The following is a 26,864-nucleotide window of genomic DNA, read 5'->3' as shown; positions in this document are numbered from 1 at the left end:
CTGGTCTCTGGGCATTTTTTCTCTGTGTGTCAGCCTGGCAGAAATTCTCATAGAAGACCAAAATCTAGCTTTTCTCAATGAAACAATTATAGGAAACCCATTCTTCACTATTTTACATAAATCATCCAGCATATTACATGTAATATTCTACAACAAGCAGTTCAATTTCTGAACAAAGCTTAAATTACAGATTTACTGTATTAAATATGAACCACTAGACAGGCATCAAAGATGGTCAGTTTTTTCTTACTGTTAATTATAGATTGAAGCAAGAGTATGAGCCATATATTATTACATAGAAATATTAGCAATTAAAAAATATAATTAAATTCACAGCAAATGAGATTTATTGAGTGTTAAATATTCAATAACCCAAGTAAGCAGCATTGGAATAGTGTGTATGATGGGAACACACTAAATTACAAAAATACTCATTTGGAATTCAATAATATTCTCAACAATTCTTTTGAATAACAATGTTAAAATTTCCAACTTAGTAATTCAACTTAATTCCAACCATGCCCTTTCAGCTATAGATAAAAGTTTTCAAAGTATGTGTGAAGCATGTCCAAAATGCACTTTCTTCAAGGGAGTTGACATCTCTAAATCTTCAGCAAAGAAGCAAATCTATAAACAGTATATACAAGGAGAAACACGATTTGAGTACTGAACACTCACTCTTGATAAAGTAAGCTGACATTACATTGTACTGTTTTGAATATCTTTTGCCTTCAAGATTTAGATAAACTAACAATGTTTCTGGGTCAAGGCAATATAGTTTCTTTCTTGAAGTCAACTTACAAGACTAAAACAACTTCAAATTAATCGCTGACCACATGTAAGGCAAATTAAAAATCTTGTTGCTCTCTGTTACTTCTTAAGAAGGCCTGTGCTTTCACTTTAACCGTGAATTCAGGAACAGAGACATTAGAAATATTTTTAAGCAAGGATTGCTGAGAATTAGAGGTGCTGTAGCTGTGATAGCACAGTTTGTAAGTACTTCCTAGTTGACCTGGCCTCTTTTTACTGCTCTGATACCCAAGTCAGCTGACTGAATATTCATCAGAACAGTTCAACATTGCATTCTGCGCAGCACGGATAAATGAAACAGTACCAAGACAAAGCTTTACAAATGATGCCCACATACAGGTTCACATATATAAGTCAATCCTTTAAAGTTATTAAAAAACAAACACAAATTAGAAGTACATAAACCTGAAGAAATGAGGTGGGGGAAGTGTTCAGAAGCTATTGTAGTTTCCCGTCACTTCGTTACAGATTGAGATATGGTGTTGCCTAAACTTGTGCCAAGACAAAGCAAGAGGAAGTGAATAAGAGCAAGAATGTTTAAGTATTGAGTTTTAAGAGGGCTTCTAACCAATCAAACAGAAGTACCAGTGTAGAAAGATTGGTAGAGACTTCTTTAGAGTCTTTCTCAACCTCATCAGCTAACAGAGAAGACATATATGCAATGAGGTGAAAAAATGACAGTTATCTAAGAAATTTTCTGAAGTACTAAAATCAGGATATGTAAATAGCAGTTTTCTCAGATTTCCTATATTTTTCCATCTCCAGAGTTTTTGCACACCAGAGTAGAGCATTTGAATTTTTGTTCCAAGTTTCCATGTACTATGGCAAAAAGTCCAGTTTTTATGGCATAATAAATCCACACTGATACTGTAACCTTGTGTGTCACATTAATGACTTCTTTAATCACTGATCCCAAAGAAACATCCAAATTATTCATCCCCAAATTCAGAAAAGACAAACTGAAATGTTAGAGACTAAACATAGACCATTTCCTGGATTTATTCATTTGATATAAGAGAATACTGTCTGAGAGAAATAGTTTTTTCTGATTGAGGTTCCAATTCCCTCAACTAATAATAAAATAAATAAAAAACTGAAAATACTAGAAAATATGACAGGCAGCAATATCCAGACTGTGACTGTGCAGTATCTGCAGTATATATTTAAGACAGTTCAATGTAATGTTTTAACTGTGGCCAGGCAACAAGGTTATCCAGTTCTAGTGGAATAGGATAACCAGTATATATAACACTTGATGCTTCTCTACAAGAAAATATGAATTCAGCTACATTTGATCACCATGATAACTTTGAAAACAAGGTGAATAGAAATTATTAATTTTGCTTCAAAATTTCTGGTTTCACCAGCACTGTGCAGATTTTCAAAGTACTTAGTTTGAGAGAAGAAAAAGTTTTTCTGTGGGAATGTGCTAACATTTGGATGAAACTTCAAACTGTAATAAGGACATGGAAGAAGTTAGGACAAGAAAAAGTTCAGTGAGACATTTGAGACTGGTCATGGGATCTGAACTAGAAACAAGAGAAAACAGAACCTTGCAGCTTTTAAACAGTATTAATCACATTTCTTGAAAGAAAATCCTACTGGTATTCACACACCAGTTTGTCAGTGATCCTGGAATTTACTTTGGAGGAAACTGACTTTAGGACAGTACTGTTGCTTCGTGTTCTGTGTTCCAGTACTGACTGTAGATTGTAGTACATTCTCATTGCAGGAAAAAAGCTGATATCACTCACCATAGCTGCTGTTTTCAAACCAGCAGGGAAACGTGTGGGATTTTAAAAAACCCAGCCTGGTAGCTTCATAGGCTTATCCACTAGACTTCATTAAAACAAGCAGAAACTTTCTTCCTACAGATACTTGTCAGGAAATAGTCAGGAGTCCAGTATACTCAATATTTGGCTTTCTAGCCAAGAAAAACAAATTTTAATGTGGACTGTTCTTTTGCCTGTTACCAAATGGCTATATAAACTTGGGAATACACATATTAACCATTCCAGCTAAATGGGAAATATATGGCTGATCTTCCACTGCACACTGAATTTTATGTGTATTCCATGGATGAACAAAATTGACCAGAGTTGACAGCTATTTATGCCATTTCACTCACTTAGGTTTTACATCAAGATTATAACTATGTAGATTGCAATATTGCTTTAGACAATTACATGGTTTGAAGAAACTGTCCTGTTGACATTGCTGCTATTACTGCTTCTGTGTTACTTCACTTCCTTCCTACATATAACAGTCACGAGCATCATCTTACAGCCAGACCTCGATCTAGGCTTCTCACCTGAATGGTCGAAATGGAGAGAAAAAAGCACCGGGCTGCTTATGATTTTGAAGGGAGTTGAGGGTTAAAGGGCGAGGGAAGACACTTGGTCTTTTTCTTACGCATGTGTGTATGTGGGGGTGTGTGTGTTCACTAGCAGCTGATGCTGACAGATTTTCTCCAACAGGAATGAATAATCGCCGCCTCGCTCGGCTCAGCCGCATCTTCAGTGATGGTTCCGACTTGTTTTTCCGTCCTGCGCGTTGGCCAGCAGCAAGGCCGTGTGTGTGCTGCAGCTGCCCTGCTGTGCTTACACACGTAAGCTCTGCGGGCAGCACAAAAGGCAGGACTGACAGTCTGCGAGATTGCACTCGATCCTGTGCTCTTAATGTTGTACTGACTTCCCTAAAACCACAGATGGCTTGAGACACGAGCCTGCTCCCGGTTCCCCTGGAAAAGACTCCGAGGTTTGAACCGGGTATTCAATGTAGGAGTGGAAACAAAACAAAATTAGAAGAGACCGCCAGCATCAGCGGGCTGCATACCTTGCGAACAGCGGCAGTAGCTTTACAATTTCTTTTTTAAGCCTATACCAAAACCACCGGCGTAAAGCCGCCCCGCCGGGCCCCTGGGAGACCGAGCGCGGCCCGGCCCGCCCCGGGAGACCGAGCGCGGCCCGGCCCTCCCCGGGAGACCGAGCGCGGCCCGGCCCTCCCCGGGAGACCGAGCTGCCCGGCCCTCCCTGCCCCGCCCCGGGAGACCGAGCGCGGCCCGGCCCGCCCCGGGAGACCGAGCGCGGCCCCGGCACTGCCCCGGGAGACCGAGCGCGGCCCCGGCCCTCCCCGGGTGCCCGAGCTGGCCCGGCCCTCCCTGCCCCGCCCCGGGTGCCCGAGCACGGCCTCGCTGGGCCGGCCCGGCCCTCCCGGCCCCGCCCTCCCGGCCCGCCCTGGGGCCCGCCCCTCGCCGGGCGGGCGGGGCCGCGGCTCGGGGCGGTGCCCGCGGCCCAGTTCCGTGTGGCGGGGATGGCGCGGCGGGCGGGCGCGCCGTTCCTGCGCTTCAGCCGGCTGCTGTGTCTGTGCCTGCCCCTGTGCCTGCCCCTGTGCCTGCCGCGGCCGGCGGCGGCGCGCCCGCCCGCCCCGCACCTCGTGCTGGTGCTGGCCGACGACCTGGGCTGGGGCGACGTGGGCTGGCACGGCTCCGCCGTCCGCACGCCGCGGCTGGACGCGCTGGGCGCCGGCGGCGTGCGGCTGGAGCGCTACTACACCCAGCCGCTGTGCACGCCGTCCCGCAGCCAGCTCCTCTCGGGCCGCTACCAGGTAGGGCGGGCGCTCCCTCCCCTGCCGCGCTGCCCGGGGGATGCTGCGGGTGCTCCCCGCTTGCTTCTGCCAGCCCCCGTGCCGCTGGGGCTCGCAGTGCAAATTGTTCTGCTCCAGAACAGCCGAGGTGCTCTGTGCTTAGGTTGGATTTACAGATACGGCAGCCTGCCGTGGCAAATATCCTTGCCCTAGTCGCCTGACTCTTGGGTATTTTTCCGCTGGACACCCAGTCGAGGTGCAGACAGAAGCAGATGAGCATTGCTTGTTCAGTTTTTGATTCATGTTTTCCAGAATGTGTCACAAGCTGTATGTTCGCCTCCACCTCGTACAGGAGGTGAAGGTGTTCTGCGCTCCTCGATGGAGTGCACACAGAGTGGTCATTAGTCTGGGTGCCTAAATAGTTCATAGTGATTATCCTGTTTTCCCCCTTTTTTTTCCTTTTTTTTTTCCCCTCCAGTTTTACAGGTGTAAGATTTGGGCTTTATAATGCTGGTATCATTCTACCCTTTCTCATCCTTCTTGCAGTTTTGGCAAAAACATGGGGAGTGGGAAAGAAAGTATGGACACACAGCGTAGACAGAAGGAAGAAACTCTCAAATCGTTAAGTGTGTTTCAAAAACTTCCCCGCTGTCTCAAGAAGTCCTGCACATCCGTGTTAACCAGAGTGATTGCTAAGTAAACTGCTGAGTGAAAGGAAATAAATGTCATCTTGTATTAATGGACGCTGTCTCTTCTTGCAGGAAGGTTGTTCTAGGTACCACTCTTTCCAAGCAACATTTGTCTCATTCCTGAAAACTCCAAGAATGAATAATGATAAATAGGAAAATGCAATTTACATTATCTTTACCAACCCTTGAGTTGTTCTGTTACATGACCTAAACTATTTTTTCATAATGACTATTTTAAAAATACAGTTCATAATCTGAATGTGCTTTCTAAGAAAGAAACCACTTCTGCATCACATCATAAAAGTGTACATTGAAAATACCTGTAGTTCAGTCTGGATTTAAATTCATCCCATACATCTGGCTTGATGATTTAATAATCTTTGTGTTGACCATATTGCAGCTGAGTAAAATAATATTAGAAAATTGAAGTAATTTTCTTTTAAATTTTTTTTATATATATATATAGGGGAGTCATTCTGTGCAGCAGTAATTATGCAGCACATAATTGTATTATGCAGCAAATATATGAGATCTTTTCTAAAATTGTTTTACCCATGGATATGATTAACAGTTGATTAGAAACTTGAGAAAGTTACCTAAATCTTGACTTGTAATCCATCTGAAAGAAAAGCAGTGGTATTGGTCTAAGATAGCTATAGATTTTTTTTTAAATTATTGCCTCCTTCTCCTTTTTCTCATTTTCCAGATACAGTGGAAGAAATTACAATGCTCTGCTAGGTTGTGCATTTGGTATATTAATGCTTTCTGTAATAAAGTATTTTTAAATATTTTATATATAATAGAAAATCTACACTATAATTTAATTTTTGGAACCTTCTGTTCCAAGAAAATGAGGAAGTAGTAGGCCCTTTAGAAAAGGGCCTTACCCACTTGCCTAAGATCATGGGTTATTTGTTTTAAAAGTCAGTTCAGAGAGTTGCTAAAGCAATGCTTTGAAAGTTAGTCATGCAGTGCTACACTGGTGTGCTTAGTGGAGTCATAAAATCTGGTGTCCTCTGCTCCAGAATATCTTGGAGGCTTTGTGTTTTGACACACACAGATTGCTAGAAATATTTAATATATAAACAAGATATATATACTTGTATACATATGCAGGTCTAGGTTTAGGGAAGTGCCTTTTTGATTGTGGAGAAGACAGAGAAGCTGATGAAAGTCAGCTTTTAGTATCAGTAACTGAGGAGGTTCCTTATATCAAGCATGACATACTACTCAAAGTATTGTTATCAGTGATGATTTTGTAAAGAAATACAAAATTCACCACTTAATATGACTGGAAACTCTAGTAAAACTATTAAATATCATATCTAGTAGTGTGAAGCTCGTGTCATCCCCATATCCAGATGCTTTCTAGTGCTTGTACTCATTTAATTTGTATATAATGTCCATTTAGAAAAGTAATATAAAAAATAGTTTTCTTTTATTGACATTTCCTCCAGTGACTCTTCTCTGATACAGGCAACAACTTGATAGCTTCTTCTGCCATGTTCACTTTTGCCCATTTCAATCCCATTTAAAATCTCTCACTCCATCTTGAGACGTCCCTAGCCCTCAAACAGACCATAATGGTAATTCCTACTTAGTAGATTTCTAGCAAAAAGCATAAAAGGTTTTGTGTTTGTTTGTTTGTTCTGGGGCTTTTTAATTGTGCTTGATTTAATCCTGGGAAGATGTTAACTCTTGCAGTGCTATTTTCATGCTTTCCTCCATGAAACCCCTGCCTTCCACCTGCAGCTTCCTCATAATCTTCAGTGCTGCATTGGTAAAATGAAGAGTTCCTAAAAATAATCTCGAATGCAGCTGTGCTTCTTTTTTGGCGTGCTTATAAATTAACCTCTGGGCTACATTTCAAGTAATCTCTCATGCTTGTTTTCTCTGCTAGATCCACACAGGTTTACAACACCAGATAATTTGGCCATGCCAGCCCAGTTGTCTGCCACTGGATGAGAAACTCCTCCCAGAGCTACTTCAAGAGGCGGGATATGTTACTCACATGGTGGGGAAGTGGCATTTGGGGATGTACAGAAAAGAATGCCTTCCAACGCACAGAGGATTTGACACTTACTTTGGTAATAGTTTGATTTAATATCAAACTGCAATAACTGAAGTGTTGAAAAGGATGAGAAACTGCCTCCTTCTTATAACAGCAGCAGATTTACTGTGATTTATAAGTGAAGCCATGCCTAGGTATGCACATTTCCAAAGTATCACTGCTTAAAAATGATAATGCCTTAAATGCATGCTCAAACTTTAAAACTTCTGAAGAAAGTATCAGAATTACTGTGTGGCTCCAAGTAAGGTATTTCTCTCTTACCATTTTACATCACCCCCCCTCCTTCCCAGAGTTAAGTTTTTACTCTGAATTCTCTGTCTCCTACCTACAACAGCACAGGGGAATAGGGAATGGGGTTACAGCCATTTTGTGTAGCTTTGGTTTTCCAGAGCTCGTAGTGAGATGGTATGACAGCTTCTATAAAGTTATATCCACAAACTCACAATTTAGGAAGTGAAGCTCTCAGACTGAACAGTAGATTGTCCAAGTGTGAGTGCGTTACTTGCAGAGCAACTTGTAGCTACCCATTGTTTACTGTTCCAAGTGTGGTTTATGCTCCTATCCCAGTTTTGCACAAGTGTCATGGAGGTTATGTGACTTAGGCTGTCTGATGTACATCTCATTCTGCACAGTACCGAGCTCAAAGAGGTCCATCTCCATTTGGTTGTTTTAAAGACACTCTCCTTGAGTGATGAATTTCAAAATAGTTCATTTTAATGTAGAAGCCTGTGTTGCCTTTGTCTAACCTGAGGCTTAAGTGAAGAGTATAACTGTGCTATGTGTGTACCTTTTATAAACTATATTTGTCCAAACGTGAGGTGGGAAAAAATGTTCCCTTAGGTGGTTTACTTCCTTTTACTCTTCAGGTAGCTCAGGGCCATGGTTTCACAACTGAATTAAGCTAATATATGTGGATTGGAATATAATGGCTCATTGCTTAAGCATTTGTGCTTTCTCCCATACCTTCACAGGAGTTTGGGATCTCTTTGATGGCATGGGTGTGATAGGCTGCTGTTCCTTGTGAAATCTCACCCTGGGACTGAGCAGGCTTTTCATGCAGGAGCCTGAGGACAGGCTGGCTCTGGGTATGGTTTTTAGGTGCCCAATGTGACATTATTTTTCAGAGGATATAGTGGTTTAATATCCTGCAATGTTCATGCGATTCCAGTAGGCATCCATTATGCTTAGGGGTGTTTGATTTTGTGGCACACTTGATGCACTCTCGACCAGTGGGCATTCAAAGTGGAAAAAATGCAACATGTGCCTCTGAGTACATTGATGTAAGCAATCTGCCTATAAAATCACTTTATCTTCTGAAAAATTAGCCATTTTATTATCCTAAAAATGTAGTAGACATTTGTGTTTTATTTAAGATAGTTTCATTTTTTCTGTACATTTCTTTTTGCAGAAATTACTAGCTGCAGCTGCTAAACAAAAAGTTCAAATAAATTTCTTCAGTCTTAGATTTTTGTCCCAAGTTCTTTTTTTTTTTTTTTTTTGCAGAACATAAGACTTCTTTTTTCAGATTCATCCCTTTTTTCAGGATATTGGGGAAGAAATCTAAAATCTAAATTCAAATATAATTTTTGAGATTCAAATTACTTTGAAAAGTTTTATTTGTGCCTGCTAAAACACAAGGGCTCTCCATACCTAACAGGAGCCTAGGTAGGAGCAAATCTATACATGCAGGATTTTTATTTAATTTCTTTTGGATATCTCTAAATGATAGTGTCTTTTCTTCACCAGCTGGTGTCAGCAGTGGATCAGAAATTACATTACAGCAGACAAAAGATGATTCATACTTGGGTGTTTTTGAAGAAATGAATTTTAAAATCCCAAACTTTCCAATAGAGGTGGAAGCCCTACATCAAAATACAAACATAGAAATCATACCACCAAGAATCAGACTAGTTTATGGCTAGATCACTGCCTTGGCTCTCAGTGCATTAGTTTAGTCCTCATAGACATCAAAGTACAAATAAGAAGTCATTAAACTGCTTTCAAAATGTTTAATTTCTTTTGAAATTAATGCTGGCATTAGCAATGAAAAGCCTATGAGGTATTAAATGTGGAGCTACTTAGACATGTCAGAGGTCTCACAGTAGGTGGTCCAGGGTTGAATTAGTGTTTTGGCTCAAAGCCACTAATGTTTTGACATTTGTGTTTGACTTTTTTCTCCTCCTGATGTATGTGTTTATGTGACACGATGTTGGCCTGCTCATGTGACATATTTTCCTGTTGTAGGCTATCTCCTGGGCAGTGAGGATTATTACACTCATGACCGCTGTGTCCTCATCAAAGCAAAGAATGTGACACGCTGTGCTCTGGACTTTCGAGATGGAGAAGAAGTTGCAACTGGGTTTAAAAATGTGTACTCCACAAATTTATTCACAGAAAGAGCTATAGATCTTATAGCCAGTCACAAAACTGAGAAGGTACAGGCAACAGCTGCCACTCTGATAACTTCAGCATTAAAGAATGTTTTTTAAAAAGTTGAAATGTAATATTAATAGAGAGAGCTGTGTTTGAGCTGTAATTCAGGGCTATCCAATAGGTGCATAGAATTAAATGTGAGAAGTAGCACTGGTAAAACTCATCTACTGCCAAAATCGGCTTTGTCTGCATGGTCCTGCCCCTTTTCCATTTCTTCTATTATAATACAATTAATACATTTTTAGAAATTGTTTAGCAAGTAATTTGCACTTCTAAACAGTGAAGGGAAGCTTAAGGTGAGAAGTTTAACAGAAAGAAATGGTTAACCATTATGTTATAAAGAAAAGATACACCTGATGCTTTTCCACCTTTTCAAAAGGAATTTTTCAAATCTTTCTTAGCTTATGCATAGGGATTAGAAGATCTAGAAGTTGTAGAAGAAATCAAAAGGCACTATCTGCACTGTTAATAAAAGAGGTCTGCTTTTGCAGCAGTAACTTTTGCAAATAGTGCTTTATGTTCAACTAATTTCCATTCTGTCCCTTCCACCCCAGCCCCTCTTTCTCTACCTCGCCTTTCAGTCTGTGCATGAACCTCTTGAGGTCCCTGAAAAATATGTGAAACCATATTCTTCCATAAAAGATGTAAAGAGGCGCCATTACGCAGGAATGGTGACTCTTATGGACGAAGCTGTAGGAAATCTTACTGATGCTCTGAAAACATACGGTCTCTGGGACAACACCGTTTTTGTTTTCTCTACTGGTAAGTTCCTTCAACTATTCTTTCAGTAATAACTTTGGTACAGTGTCTAACAAGCTGACTACAGAGACATCTGGCCCCTCATTCTTTTTTCTGGGTATTTTCTAATGACATAAGAATGATGAAAGTTGAGCAGAAGTTTAAGTGGAACAACGATTTCTCTCCCTTCTCTTAGGACTTTCTCAAGCTTGACAAAACAAACTCTAAAGTTGTATCTGTGCACATGGGGGATGCTCCTGGTGGTGTAAAAATACCTTTGTAAAATCTGGCAAGTGTAGTAGAGTTAGAAGCATCCTACTTGACACTGCAGTTTCTGAGGATCTGTCAGAATTGAATCCTTGGTGAGAACTGTCTACGGATTTATTTCTTCTGAAGCTGTCTGCCCTGTCTGTGAATTGTCATGTGCTGCATGAAGCACAAACAGCCAGACAGCAAGCAATTTTGAAGCCAAAACTGTTTCTCTCCCTCATTTTAAGGTGTCATGTAGTTTTTGTCATTCTTGAAGTATTTCATTGGCATCTTAGTCCCATGAAACAAAGGCCTGTTAATAAAACAGCTGAAAATTTGTTGAGCAGTCTAGTCAACCAAATTGCAATCTAAGTTTTTGTATGTACAGGCATATGATCCGGTTTCTAGATTATTAAAGTAATGTAAATAATACATTGCAAAGCAGTCTCCTTTGTTTCCAAATTAAGAATGAAGCAACCTTTTTGAAATACAGCTGCTTGGCTGGGTTTCAGAAACATATTTACTCTCGCTTGCTTGGAAGTGGGAAGTAGCCTTTCAATGGTTGTTCTTTTGTCCACGCTTTACATATAAGGGCTGTCAAAATGGCAAATTAATTTTCTGTGAACACTTCAAATGCAACAAAAACAACTAAAACAAACAGACAAGCAAAACAAAAAAAAGAACTAATCAAAGTTTGATGAAAATGCATTTACATGTTTTGAGTTTAGCAGCTGCTTCCTATAGCACTCAGAATCTTGAAATTTAATTTTGATTCCAGGCCTGTTTGCCTTATGATGTTACATTTCTGTCCAGGTTTTGGCTCTAGCAGGATTTGATAACTAGTGTGTGCCTATTTCTGTTTGCAAGGTTTTTATATTTAGAACTGAAAGTAAGCAAAGACATAAGGAAAACTATACCAGAGTTTTTATTCCATATGGAAAAAATTCAGTCTTTGCTGAGGCTGGGATTTGGTAGAGTTATTTCAGTAATGTTTATTCAGTACATTGTGGAATAAAACTAAATACATCTGAGCTAGAATTACAAGGTATGCATGAACTAAAGAGACTTTTTAAATTTTTGTTTATGAAGCATTTATTTTTCTGAACAGTGACAATGTACCTGTTTTTTAACAGTGATTATCTTGCAATCAGTTGCAGGTATATTTCAACAAGAGTCAAACAATCAGGAGAATCAAATGCCTACCCTATCTAATGGGACTTATTTTGAATTAATTGACAGTTTAAACTTCCAGGACTTAAATTTAATATGATCAAAATGCATGGAAATTGGACTTAAATCAGGCAGGACAGAGGCCAGTGATTTCGGTCTTTTCAGTGTTTCTCTTTACTTCATGCATTTATTCTTTACGGGCATAAAACATTGCATGCAATAAGGACCCAGTTTCAAAAACTAAATGTTATAACCATAAAACATTTTAAAAAGGCAAGAAAAGGGAAGCAACATGTCAAATAATTTGGTTTTTCTATATTTTGTTTAGTGCTTTTGCAGGTGGTGTATTTCAGAACAGACATTAGAACATGGTTGAAAAGAAACATGCAAGGGTCCGCAGTTGAGCATCTCTTGCAGAGAGCTGTGCTGTGTCAGATCTCCCTGCACAGCTTCCAAGTCCTTTGGAACTGGGAGTCCTGCTGTGCACTGGTAGCTATAATATGAATGCATGATTATAACGTGATTTACTTTCAGCTCTGGAGGACATGTCTGCTTGGAGAAGTGCCTCTCACTGCCCCAGGTGCTGTTCTGGCATTGGGAGACCCTCTTTTTGCTTGGTGGGACAGAGCAGGGGACACACATTTTATGATCAAGAACTCTCTCCAAGAAAGATCTTCTCATTTTGTGGGATTAAGAATCAATTTAAGGATTTCAATAAGACTGCCAGGGAGAATCTAGGAAATGATAAGTTTATTCATAAGTTTAATGAGCAATGTTAAAGACAGATTCTTTATCACATTCACAATCATCATACTTGCTTAGAGGAATTTAAGGGTCCTGGGCATGAGAGGCTGGACATGACCCAGCCATGGGCACTCCCAGCCCAGAAAGCCACACGTGTCCTGGGCTGCATCCAGAGCAGGGTGGGCAGCAGGGCCAGGGAGGGGATTCTGCCCCTCTGCTCTGCTGAGAGCCCACCTGCAGTGCTGCACCAGCTCTGGGGTCCCAGCACAGGAGGGACAGGGACCTGATGGAGGGAGTCCAGGGAAGGGCCACAGAAATTATCAGAGAGCTGGAGCACCTTCACTATTAGTAGAGAGGGTTGGGGTTGTTCAACCAGGAGAAGAGAAGGCTCTGAAGACACTTTGCTGCAGCCTTTCAGTACTTCAAGCAAGCTTATAAAAAAATGTGAGGACAGAGTTTTTAACAGGACCTGTTGTGATGGTTTTAAACTGAAGTAGAACAGATTCGGACTAGATATAAGGAAGACATTTTTCATAATGAGGTGGGTGAAACATTGGAGCAGGTTGCACAGAGGTGGTGGATGTCCCATCCCTGGACACATTCAAGGTCAGGTTGGATGGGGCACTAAATAAGCTGATCTAGTTGAAGAAGTCTGCCATTGTGGAGGGATTGGACTAGATGACTTTTAAAGATCCTTTCAAACCTAAACCGTTCTGTGAGAAAAGCATTCTCTGTTTTGTTAGCAGTGTGGTTTGATAAAAGTGTTGTTGAAAGTGTGTAGAAGAAAAAGGAGGCTCTACTTTTATGGTACATATTTCTAGATTCATTACTATTCCTTTTAGTTGAGGCCAAAATTCACACTTCCATGTTTGTATCTCTCCATGGTTAAAAGGTCCCACCCAAAGAATAATTTACAGGTGGTTATTTCGTATTTTGTATTATAGCAAGTACCATTGCAACAAACATTGTCTTCTGACTACTTCTTTGTGAAGTGTTGACCTCAACCTGTAGATCTCTTTTTAGTGGATACATATTTAAAAATATGATGTAAATATTTAAGAATATGATGTAATCTTCGATCTTGTGGTAAGTGGGTTTTTTATTATTGTACTCTTTCATGTTTCTTCCTATTTGTTATGGCTCAAGAGGGATTGCCTTGAAAACTTGCCATTTGACAAATGGAAATACTGCACATTTTGAAAGTCTTGTGAAATGTAGAATAAATTCAGTTCCTCTTTAAAGTGGCCTAATGGAGCTACCAGGATTAAAAATGTAACTTCATTATGTTTGGTCATTAGCAAAGTGTGACTCTATCAATATGTCCTGTAAATCAGCCCTCTTTTTGAGATGTCTCTTTGAGCAGATAGACAGGCTATTTCTACAAGTAAATAAGAAAAAGGTGAGCAGGTTCAATGGTATGTGGTGTTATATTTGTGTATCAAGTAGTAGCTTGAAAAGTCTTGACTGGTTTGATATGAAGTAGAATTTGCTTTTATGGAGCATTTATTACACTGAAGATACAAGTAGGTCTGTGCTAATGAAATCGCTGATGAAAATAAAATAATTGCTTGTTTAAGCAAAACAGATGAAAATAAATGCAGCAGTGGTGGGTACCCATGGCCTTTTGTTCACTTGAAATCAAAGAGGATGAGAGATAGGGCATATTTTTCATTTTAGCAATCATAGGAGACTGTAATGTATCAATCTCCCTGAAGAGAGCCTTGATTTAAAATAAAATTCATAAAAATGGTACAAATTCAGCTCAGAACTATTAACATGGGCTTTGATTCCAAATTTTGATTCAAATACAGAACAGTGATTTGAGGTAAGAAGAGGGGATTTGCTGTGAATATGATGTGGTTATAGTTTCTGCAAGGTATTACAAGAAATTTTAGTATGAACTGCCAACATTAAAGCAAAGGAAAGTGACCCATTATTTCAATTCTGTATTAAAGCTACTATACTTTGCTTTATTTAACTTTCAGCTCTTTGTTATACTGAAACACTGTGGAGCAACACTCCTTTCTTTCAGTATTTCTTGACATTTTAAAATGTAGATCAGCACTGTAATGGCCAGTAGTTGCCATAAGAGGGCTTTGAAAAGCAAAACACGTGGAACTTTTCAAGCACTGGTTTACATTGCTAAGAGGAAACCACATAAATCCTTTCCATAATGGAGCATGTGACAGTGATGACTGTTTTCACTCCAAAAGACGGTCTTTTTGTCATTGTAGAATTATGATTAATAAGAGCACAGATTGTTTTGGACATACTTACTGATGTTATACAGTCTCTGTCATACCCCCAGGGTTTTTTTACCCCACAAAATTTCATATTACTCTTTCCCTTTCCCTTTCCCTTTCCCCCCACATATTGTGGCTTTCAGGTAATTAAATACTGGGATTTTCTTTGTCCTATTTCCAGTGCCTTCTTTGAGACTATGAATCTGACTTTCACTGATTCCTTAAGGGAATTTTTTTATCTTCTTGATATATTTGTTCAAAAATGACCTCCTGCTCCTTCTCTTTTGCTTATAAGGGGCTGCAGAGAGCATTCTAATTGCAGATTGGCCAAGCCAACTGACTAGAGCAGTTATTCTCAGTCTGTGACATCTGAGGTGTTAATTTTGAAGGTTATGCTGCCAGATTTTTGTATTGCAGACCTGAAGATTTGTTTTAATTGATCTTTCAGAAGTTTCTGAGAGGTTTGGTATGTTTTCAGTGATGAAGGTGCCTGGGCATCTGCTGCTTCCTAAGTGGAAATAAGTGCAGATGCCTTAGCTGCAAGCATCTTGAATCACACTAGTTGAGTTAATCTATTCCCAAATACTATTTTTCGTTTCTTGCTTATTGTAATAGTCTTATTTTTATACAGGCAAAGTTTCTGACAGATCACTGTACTAGTGTCAGTGTTGCATATCAGTGACAACGAAAGGTACATGTGGTTGATGTTTTGTACTCCAGTGCTGGCTTCTGTTTTTGTTTTCAGGCTTTTTCCATGTTAAAGTATGAATGATAATTTAGAAATTAAAAACACATTCTCTGTCATATGATGCAGATAATAATGAGACTACATTTTTGAGAATATGTAATCAAAGGTGGAAATATTATGGTGGGAATGGATTTAAAACCGATACTGAAAGGTATTGATAGACCATATATTGACTCCCTCCTCCCCTCCCCTTTTAAAATCCTGTGAAAACTGCATGTTTTGTAGGAAATATTTGTTTATCTTCTGTTCCATTTAGTATGAATCCCTCCCCACCCACCCAGTTTTTTCCATTCAAAACTTAACACTCCAAAGCCAAGTTCCTGAACAGGGAGTAACTTCATGCCAGAGATACTGGCTTCTTTTTTGTCTTTATGGTTAAGAACTCCATTGTAAGTTCAATCTTAAGTTTTTCTTCATGTTTTTAGTGGATGCCAGTGCTTGAAGTGAATTTAGTTTGTAAATGAAACTTCGAAATGAATTTTGCAAATGGGCCAGTTTTGTGTAAAGCTTTTACTTAGGCATATAAATAGCTATGCTAGTAATTTTTTCCTCAGAGTGAGATTAATGCTGGAAACAGCTCATTTTGTGTATTAACAATAATATTTAATAATTTTCCACAATGCCCAGAAGGTTGCCTTAAACTATGATTACTATTAAACTATACTAGTTTTGTACTCCATAATAGTGTTTGAGAAGCCTTTATTCTTTGTGTCAGAATTTTCTACACCCAAAAAGTGGTTACGTTCACTTCTCCTGTCAGGGGGACAAATCCACATTTTCCTAACTGTGTCTTGTCTGACTTGCTCACTGCAGACATATGAGCAGTTTGTCAGGTTATTCCTGTTGATTTTGGGTTAAAATTCTCTTCTATGTTTCTGTCGTGTCTAGTGATGGTGCATGCTGGTGTAGACCTTGACACAGCAGGGTCTGTAACTACTCAGACCTGTTTAATTACTGAGACTGCTCACAATGAAAGCACTCAACTGAAACTGTCTGTGCTAGGATTGCTGCTATCATGAAAACTGTACTAAGGAGCAAAAAAAAAGAATCCAATGGGATGGAAATGGGCATTGTCCTTGTGCCTTTTTTAGGGCTAAGCCTGTAACTAGTGGAAGCTTATGTACATCTATTGCCTTTCCCATGAGATCAATTTTTTTTCTCCAGTTTTGGAAAACTAAGGAGAGTAAAGAGAGAGTTTTGGTGAGTTGCAAAAAAACATAGAGGTTGATTTATATGAGCACAGCTTGATAAAAGTTACACTGTAAATGCTCAGTAAAGTTTTTCAGTAAATGGTGCTCTGATGCAGGAAACGTATTATATTCCATTGATGGAAAATAAACCCCCTGTGATTGTATTTAAAGTACAGTAAGAATTACATTATCAGAATTTTATATTAGAAGGTGTTGTTTTTTATTGTTTCTCTAATTGAACAGCTTTCAATAATGCTTCCATCACACATACACAAATAAATCTGTATCAATCACTGGAAATACAGTAATGTTGCAGCACACTGAAGAAAAAGTGGCATTTCTGCAATTGAAAATTTAACGTTCAAGGTTACTCTTCCCACTGTGAGTAAATAACATCAGACAGAAGTACACAGCAGATGTTTCTTCATCAGCTGGTCTTACCAAATGGCTTTGGTTCATTTTGTTGGAAATAAGTCTTTCATATAAGTCATCAGAGGGAGTGTGATTGTTCATCACTCTTATTTGCACCATGAGTGGAAAACACAGGTACACATGGATCTTGCAGATGAAATGTGGGGAAGCAGGGAAGAACATGAGTTCAAATTAAGGGCAAAGTTATTTTCCAATTCATGCTGCGAGTCTCCTATCCACAGTGTAGATCTCTGTTGTGTATTCTGTACTCTTTTTTTTTTTTTTAATCAAACCTCAATGGGAGTTCTGTGCTTGGAACTTGTACAGAGTAAGCATTATTTATGCTGTGAAGATCAGAGGGGAGAAATTTTCCCCAAATGTGATCCTTTACCAGTATTATTGACAGGGCTCTCTGTTTAACTGTGACTCACAACCATGAGATTAAATCACACTGGCAAAGGGCTCTGAAGTCCTGTTCTGTGACCTAGACTTTCAGCAAGAATGTTTGAGGTCAAAAGTGAGATGCACATACAGAGCTGTACAATGATGCTGTCTAATGTTTGCTCATACTGTGTCTGGCACTAGTAAGTGTAATTTAATTCCCTTTCACATGTGTAAAATTCACACAAAAAGCTAAAACAATGCTCAACCAAACCATGCACTAGCTGTCTGCTTGTTTTGTTGATACTGGCAACTGATTGTGGTTTTCATTCAAAATTGTGTATGACTATTAAGCGTTACCTATTAGTAGACAAGTAGACTTGTCTCCTGCTTATTTAATGTATATTATATTTTTAAAATAAATTAAATTTAATAATATAAATTTAATGTGTATTACATTTTAAAATAATATAATACACATTAAAGGATATGTGGTGGTATCATGTCTGCTAAATCCCTGTGAGGGTTTAAATTATTGAATCACTCTTGCTTGTAGTTCCCATTCTTTGTTCTTTACTAATGTGAGCTATTACTGCCTCTCTAATTTCAGTAGTGTTTAAAACTGTTTTAAAAAAAAAAATTGTACTAAGTCCAGATTTACATTATGGAATAGAGATGTCAACACTTAATGTAAACCAAACTGTGGGGGTTTGGCTCTTCTGTAGTCTCCCTATCAGAAATAGGCAACAGGAGGACAGGTGTAGAAATAGGGGGTTTGTCCTACTTTTTATCTTTTTCACTTGTCTGAGGATGTTTGCATGTTACACTTTTTGTTTCTCTTTAGTTGCAAACTTCAGAAATCTGATTTTTGGAAATATTGAAGGTAGCATGAGTTATTTCATTGACATGCTCTGTTTTCAACAACACCAAGACACTGACATTGTTAAAATGGCTTTTTAAACTCTGCAGATTACATATGAAATAATTAGTAGTTAACTTTTAATATACTTACTGCTCCAGTTGGATGGGCTGTCACACTGACCTCCATGTGGTTCTGATTAAGTTTAAGAACATAATTGCTCCTAAAGCCCCAGCCCTTCAAAGGAGCATGAGATACATAAAATGTAGGAAATGATTACTGCTCTGGATGCAGCCCAGGACACGTGTGGCTCTCTGGGCTGGGAGTGCCCATGGCTGGGTCATGTCCAGCCTCTCATCCCCAGCACCCCCAAGTCCTTCTGGGCAGGGCTGCTGTGATCTGCCCATCACAGCCTGTGCTGGTACCAGGGCTGCTCTGACCCAGGTGCAGCACCTTGCACTTCCTCTTGTTGAACCTTGTAAAATTCCTGTGGGCTCTCTCCCAGAGCTTGTCCAGGTCCTTCTGGAAGAGATCCTGTTCCTCAGGCATGTCAGCTGCACCACTCAGCTGGGTGTTGTCTGCAAATTTGCCAAGGGTGCACTTGGTCCCACTGTCTGTGTCATTGGTGATGAAGACATTAATCAGCACTGGTCCCCACAGGGATCCCAGGGGAAACCACTCATACTGAACAATGTCCAGACATTGAGGGGTTGACTGGTTCTCTGAATGTGACCATACAACAAATTCATTATGCTGTGAGCTGCCCACATATCAAATCCATCCCTCCAGTTTGGAGAGAAAGATGTTTTGGGGGACTGTGTCAAAAGCATTACAGAAGTCCAGATAAAGAACATCCATGGCCTTTCTCTTGTCCACTTTGTCACTTTGTTTTAGAAGGACATTGGCTGATCAGACAGGACATGCCCTTCTTGCAGCCATGCTGGCTGTCCCTAATCACCTGCCTGTCCTCTGTGTGCCTTAGCACAGCCTCTAGGAGGATCTGTTCCATTGTCTTCTCTGGCACAGAGGTGAGGCTGGCAGGTCAGTAGTTCCCAGGGTCATCCTTTGCACCCTTCTTAAAGATGGGTGCCAGGTTTCACTTTTCCAGTCACCTGGGACTTGCCCTGTCATGACTTTTTAAGTATCATGGAGAGCAGATTGGCAACACTGTCAGTTTCAGGACTCTGGGATGCATGTCAGGTCCTGTAGATTTATATAAATTCCTCAGGTGGTCATGAACCTGATCTCTTAGTTGCTCCCTTTCTCCACTCAAGAGGTGTGAGAAAAGAGACTGTCAGAAGAAGACTGAGGCAAAAAGTTGTTGAATACCTCAGCCCATTCTTCATTCTTTCTTACCAGTTTGTCAGTCACCTCTGTTGTGAGAAAACTGTTCCCCTGATCTCACTATCCTGGCTGTAAAGCCCCTATTACTCTTTGGATCTAAGGGATGCACAGCTCCAGCCTTACCTTGATACATGCCTTGGACTGCATCCCTATACTATTCCCAGAATACCTGTTTGTACTTCCACGTTGTGAAATGCACTGCCTGTGTTTTTTCTTCTTGCCCCTTAGTTTTACCAGTAGGTTGGCTCTGCCATTGCCTTCCTTCACTCATTTCTTATGCCTGGGTTTCAGGAGCTGTTGTCATCTATGTCCTTAAAGATCTGTCAGCTCTATTCTGCTCCCTTGTCCGCAAGGGCATTTTCTCAGGAGGGGTCCTATTGACCAGCTTCTTGAAGAGCTGGAAGTTTCCTTCCCTAAAATTAAGGATCCTTATCTTCACTCTTTACTTGGCCCATATCTCTCAGGACTGAGAACTCTACCAGTACATTGTATTATAGAAAGCCATTCAACATTATCAAAGTGTAATTTCTTATTTTTTTTACGCTTTTTATTTCAGTATTCTTTCAATAATTGCTTAATAGAACTAAAGCGAAGTTTGATAATTTATATACATACCTTGTTAGATTTCCTTTTTAACTGATAAATATTTTTTGAAACAACCCAGAACCATCTGACACGAAGCTTTAGTCTTTATTTAGCAATATTGCCTCTCCAAGGGACTTAACTTTGTCAATCAGTGACAGCCCTATAGAAACACAGGGAAAATCAATCATTGATTCACTTGGGAAAGAAGCATGCAATGTTGTCTGGTCTGGGTTAAGAATTTGGAAAAAGTTGCAGGTGTTGTAAGATGGCCTTAGTCAAATGAGTAGTATCTGAAAAAGGTTATTTGAATCCCTGCTGAGGTGTTTTGGATCTGTTTTCCTTCCCTGCTTTTTTCTTTTTTTCTCATGTATGTCCTTATAAACTATGGGCTGGTTAGTACATCTGTTTCATATATTTATGAATACTCCAGAACTAAAGTATGCTGCTAGGCTAAACTCTATGGAAGAATTTAAGAACTTCCAAATAAAAGCTCTGCACAATTATTCTTTCTTTCACTTTCCATTATTTTATATATATTTATATGTTTGTGTTTATGTTTAGATTTTATGTTTCGATTTCATGTTTATTCATAGAATATAATGGATCAATATTGGTGGGCAATATTAGTTCAGTGTCCATTAAAAGAGTAAGATTTTTACTCTCTGCCTTAATTAATGGAAGAGTAAAACCAGCAAAATTTATTTAGATGGTCAGAATATAGACATGCTGAATGCAAAGCAAGCCATGTGTTTCACAGATTGTTGAGTTAAAAATACCAGAAGAAACACTAAAATCCATGAGCATGTTAGTTATTAGGCAGCTGATGCTAAGATTTGGCCACAAGTAAGTGTATTGGATTATGTAAATGTCTGATGTGAAAATGGCTTGGAGAGCTCTTACTGCATTGTTCACTGCAGTTTTTTTTTCCTATCCTAACACTGAAACTAATAAGCTGATTTCCTCTCCTCTTGGAAGGTTCCTTACAGCTTGGTCTTAATCATTCCTCTGCTTTCTCTAAACTTCTTTATGCCATTTTGAAATCTCTGTCTCTAGACACCTTCACATGCCTGCTATGACTGGAGTATCTGTCTCTTACAATGCAGCATCTATCTTTACATTTCTCTTTAAGCAGGAAGAAACACCCCCTCTTTTATCTGCACTTTGAGCATTGCTGCTGTGTGGAATGTTGCCTGTGCTTGCTCTTACATTTGACCTCCAATTGTGTTTTCTCAAGTTAAAATACAGCCAGAGCTTTGTGTACATTGAAGTGAGCTGACCCTGAATTCTGTGTTAAGATTCCAGAGTAGCTTGAACTGGTTGAGAAGCATCAGAAGTCTGCAGCAGTAATTTCACTTATATTTTAGAGTAAATGGCTTTAACCTACAATACATAAAAAAAAAATAATGCAGCAAATATAGTGCAGGTTTTTCATTACTGACTTCTTGTGTTGTAGATGATCTCCATATTTAGGCTATGCAAAAGGTTGTTATTGATCACTGCAGGGAACTGGATGCATTGAAGCACTGTACTGCTTCTGAATGGCTTGCAAGAGTCTATTTAGCAAATCCACGAGATAGCATATGCTGACATCTGGTATGCAGAACTTAATGAGACTTTAATACTTGTATCCTCTTTAAGTCTGCTTTAAGTCTTCTTTCTATTTGCACTGAAGCATTGTAACACATTTTACAATCAAATAAGTATTTGTAACAAGTGGATAAAAAGAAAGACATTCTCTGCATGTTTTTTGTTTAAGTCCAAATTTTTTTCAACACTATTCTTCTGTTACTGATAGAAATTAAAAAAAACAGAAGGTGCATTCCATTACTGTTCTCTGTAATGTTGTACATAATTGCAGTTCTGACTGCAGAGGATATTAATTGATACCTGCCTACTTGAATGTATCATACATTCTGCTGCCATCAAGCTATGTTCCAGTGATTTCACAGGATTGAAAAAGCAAAGCCTTTGTTTAAAACAATTTAATAGTTAGATTTTACTGGCCACAAATGATTTGCAACTGACTAGGAGAGAGAAACTGTTGCTGACCATCCATTATAGTTCATTAGGAAGTCAAAAGTACCAGAAAGAATACAATGGCAAAAAAAAAACCCAATGAGAACAAGAACAACAACAGCAACAACAACAACAAAAAGCCCAAAAAAACCTAAAAGGAAAGAATGCATGCCTCAGGTGGAAGAATAGCTGTGTAGACAGTGATGCTGATGTATGGGGCTAAGGTTAAGGGCTTTTTTTCTGCCCGCAGATGCCTCCTTTCACAGGCAATTGCCCCTGAGGTCTGTCAGCTGCTCAGAGCCTGCATGTGGCTTCCTGTGATTCTCTCCAAGTGACCTTAGGTAGCTTGAACATTTTAAATAGCTACAGTGTTTTCAATTTATTAATCTAGATAATTTTGATACAACCTTTTGAAGAGTAAGCATAGTTACAATCATATCAGCCTTTTTTAGGGATTGTTTACCTCCTGTGTGATCTGAGAGGTTTTAATTACCTCTATTCTATAAATTAGTTCGGTCAGAGCCTTCCTGCAGCCTAAGGCAAATGAAGAGATAGGCTTTGGGAAAACATGGACCTCAAGACCTCGCCTAATTTAATGGGTCATTTATTCCATAATCCTGAGAGAAATATGAACGAGGATTTAGTAAAACTCCTCTGCTAAAGTGGGAGTAGAGGGAATATGTGACTTCTGGACTCGGTAATATGTGAGTCAGGTAGTGGTTACTCATGAGGGCAGAAGTCCTTTTTGAGGAAGATAAAACTGCAGCTGTAAATGTGGAGATTAGGGGAGCTCACCACTTGAGATGGCACCATCACCTCTAGCCACCCCTTGTTTGCCGTGACCTACCCCTATGACTTAATACTTTTAATGCTGGGTTGGACTAAGCCGGCTGAGGAAGGATCATGTGGGTGGTTTGATCAATGATAGAAATGAGATGATAAATTCTGTCTGTTGGTGGCATCAGGGATGCCAAGCAATAGTGGATAAATTAATTTGGCAAGCACAGGTTGAACCAATAAGCAGATGTGCTTTACGGCTTTAATATCACTGCATATGATAAGAAATTTGCAGAGGAAAGAAGGCAAGAAGGCTTCTGAAAATGATAGGATTTGCCTGTTTCTGAAATGGGTATACTGTGAATCACTGACCATCCGGGCCTAAATGTGTATAATGAAACATTGCCTTTGAGCAGAGGAATCTGTTCGTGCATTTTGGATTTTTCCACTTCTTTCCCACTTTTGGGAATGGAAAAGGAAAAAGATTACTGTTTAAAGAATAGGTTTTCAGGGTAAATGTTCTAGGGAATGAACATTAGGCACAAAACCATTAAAACTATAATGCCTACAAAGAGCAAAATATGCAATTTGACTATTCTGTTGAAGTCTACAGTAGTTTCTGTTGTGCATATGAACAACTCCCCTTAAAAACCTTGGAGAGTTATAGTGTATATTTGAGGACTGAATGTGGTCTGTACAGCTAGGTGTTGCCTAAAGGAGAGGTTTCGCAACTTCAGGATTCAGGAAATATGGTCTAAAGTGACAGAAAGTTCAAGGATGATGATATTGGAGAAAGGTTGGATCTTGCCAAGAGGAAATTGCTGGTGACCTTACTGAACTAGCATGGTGCAGGCAGATTGCAGAGATTCAAACATGGGAGTAATTAAAGAGGGCATGTTTTGTCATGTAGCTGGGGGAAAAAATAACAAAGTTGGTATAAAATAATCATTAATAAGTTAAAAATTCAAATTTAAGTGTTCCTTCTTGTCACTCACTTGAATGTAGCATTAATGTGACAGAATGAAGGAGAGGAGAGTATTAGGCACAACTGTAAATGATAGGTTTTTTCCTGGTTTTTGGAGAACATAGGTTCAGTTTTGTCCAGCTTAACATCCTTTTTTTAGATTCAGTGGTATATTATTCACCCATTGTTACTTGTAACCAAGCAAAGATGTTAAAGAAAGGAATAACAAGGAAAACGTATTCTGAATCATTCATTCAGCAAACAGGTTGCTTGCCATTTCCCTGCCTGGAAAACATAACCAATTGCTGAAGAACGGATATATGGAAACTGGTTAAAAACCCTGCTTTGGTCATTAAAGGGAACAGATAATATTTATGTAAACTCCCATTACTCTCAATTACTTGTGTTTCTATATCACCATATTAACTTATAAAATAACCCCTTTACTCCCCTGTAATTTTGGTTGCATTTAGCAAAAGCTAGGGTGGCTGTTGGGAGAGTTTAGACAATGCTGGACATGCCTATACGAGGCTGTTGCATTTCCACCTTGTTCAGTAAACTTACCTGTTTCTTTTCATCATAATCTCTCAGAGAATGACACGGCCTACAGCAAGCAAAACAATTAAAACTGATCACAGAACAATTAGCCTTTATCATCCCCTCTGTAAGACTAGTGTTATAAAGAATATTATTTTCTTCACTTTTTGGAGTAAAGAGTTTCAGTTTTTATGGTTTATGTGCTTGGTGTGAGAATTAGTGTATGGACACATACTTCTTCCTAAGGTGCATGCTGTACTTTTAAAAAATGTTCCCTGTGGTAAGTAATAACTAAAGACTTTTGTTTCATTTTTGTATTATTTTGCCAGCAGGTATGTGTTTCTTTCTGGTAATGAACTCAGTCAGTATATTCTGGATATAGCTAGGGCCCAAGAGATTAAAAACTCAAACAAAAGTGATGCAAAAAACAGATGTAAATCTGTCCAAGGGCCGGAATCAAGTCATCCTTTGCACAGTGTAAAACCAATGCATGTGTCTAAACTTAAGAAGAAAAAAAGACATCTGGCTTATAGAGGGTGAAATATTAAAGTGGAGGGATTGGGTTACTACTGGATGGCCAAGGATCAGCTGTAATACTCCTTACATGAAGGAGTGGCCCTGCAACTCCTGCTTTTAGGAATGGATTTCTAAATTCCTTGCACCGAGGTTTCTGCTGTTCCTGGGCTGATTGGAGAGTTTCATCAGGGGGCAGTTTTCCCTGTCTGCAGGCAGTGGTGTTGGAAGGTGCCCATCTGCACCACCTTCCTGTGTACAGGCTGGGTTGGACTCTGTGCAGCCCTGTTCTTTCTCCCCAGCCTTTCTCTCCTAAAACCTTTCCCAGCTGTATCCTGATGTGCTAAACTGCTTAAATTAACTCCAGATTGCTCTGTTTATTGTGTGTCAGAGGAGTGACACAAGGCAATCAGAGCAGCTTCCTCTCAAATAAACTCCAAGAAAGAGGGGGTACAGGATATTAGGATGGAAAATATGGGTTCTGGGAAGAACCCTGGGGCTTTAATGCCTGTATATTAGATTAGGTCTCTGCTGTTTGCATTTTAATTCTAAGTTTTGGCAGCTTGGTATCTCTGGAAGTGGATTTTTGGGTTGTTTTTTCTTTTTAAAAGAAAATAAAAAGGTTGTATGGTCAAAGTAGTAATTTCTTCTCTCCCCCTCAAATGAAAAGTGAAATAATGCTCCCCTAAGGTTATCAGCCTCCCTATGGGCAATGTGCACCTGAATGCCTCTGCTTCAGTGAACTCAGTGACCTCTTTTCTTGTATATGGCTCTGATCAGCAATAAATGTGAAACTAGTTTTCCACCATCTCCCATGTTCACAGTTGGGATAGCATCCTCTTTTCTTACCTTACAACTTGCAGCCTAAAGTACAAATGTAGCAGATCTGAGGTCAGCTCTTTCCATACCTCTGAAGGTGTGATTTTAGCTAGTTGCTGCTTTTTATAAAGAGTGTTTGTAAGCACAGTAAAAGCAGCTCTACTTCCTAATTTTCTTCTTTCAAATGCTGCTATAAATATGCCTCCTAATTAGATCCATAATATTATTTTGATAATAGCACTAGGCTTGTTCTAAGAGAGTCATGCTGCTTCCAGAAGTAGAGGAAGAAACCCAAATGTTTGCAAAATAAACTTCTGAATGCTTTTACTGAATAAAAACACCTAGGTGCTGCCAGCTGTTGGACAGTCTCTGCAATTAGAAAATTTTATGTGTACAATTCCATGCTTCCCAGCATACTTTCGGTCATATGTCAGCCTTATCCTGTCCTCCTCTTATTATTTCTGTTTACCATATGGACATATCTCTTCTGTTTGGTAGGGAAGGATGGGGGATGCACTTCTGAGTTAAAAATTTTATTTGTCTAAAATGCAATGAGGGAGCATATAGGAGAGATTCTGCTCCATTTAGCAAAGAGAAACCACCTTAGTTTCACTCTTATCTTCACAAAACCATTAATATATTAATCAGAAGCAAGAAACGGGAACAGGAGTCATTATTGACCACATTTCCCCTTCAAACTTTGATGCAAATATTTCATGTTAGGTTACATATAGTTGATATCTTTAGGATGGTAGCAGCCTTAGTTGCAGGAGTAGAAGAAGCTTAAAAGGTTTTTTCTCCAAATTTTGAAGATGCTTTAATTTGATAACCTAATGAAGTACCCTGCATTATAAAATAAATTGTATTTTTTTTTTCTTCTGGTCTGTATTCACTTCAAAAATATTGTGTGTCTTTAGACAAGGCTTTCAAACAGAGCTTGGCATGGTTTATGTATCAGACAGATATGTGCTAGATTAGCTTACTGCAG

General features: G+C 39.2%; 1 protein-coding gene across 7 annotated transcripts in view; it reads left to right on the top strand.

Moving 5' to 3' along the window:
* Window positions 1-4,108: 4,108 nt before the first annotated feature.
* The window catches only part of ARSB (arylsulfatase B), an 82,017-nt gene continuing 59,261 nt past the window's right edge, over window positions 4,109-26,864 (top strand). For all 7 annotated transcript variants that reach the window (XR_014951163.1, XR_014951162.1, XR_014951161.1 and 4 more), the window contains exons 1-4: window positions 4,109-4,416; window positions 6,985-7,171; window positions 9,400-9,590; window positions 10,143-10,350. Coding sequence is in view for 3 of the 7 variants with exons in the window: in XM_085566372.1 (XP_085422498.1) it covers window positions 4,123-4,416; window positions 6,985-7,171; window positions 9,400-9,590; window positions 10,143-10,350 (880 nt within the window). In the remaining 4 variants the exon portion in view is untranslated. The remainder of the gene's footprint in view (window positions 4,417-6,984; window positions 7,172-9,399; window positions 9,591-10,142; window positions 10,351-26,864) is intronic.

This window comes from Lonchura striata, chromosome Z (genome assembly GCF_050655825.1).
Source record: "Lonchura striata isolate lonStrDom1 chromosome Z, ASM5065582v1, whole genome shotgun sequence".
Lineage (NCBI taxonomy): Eukaryota > Metazoa > Chordata > Aves > Passeriformes > Estrildidae > Lonchura > Lonchura striata.
This window is presented reverse-complemented; position numbering and strand designations above follow the sequence as displayed.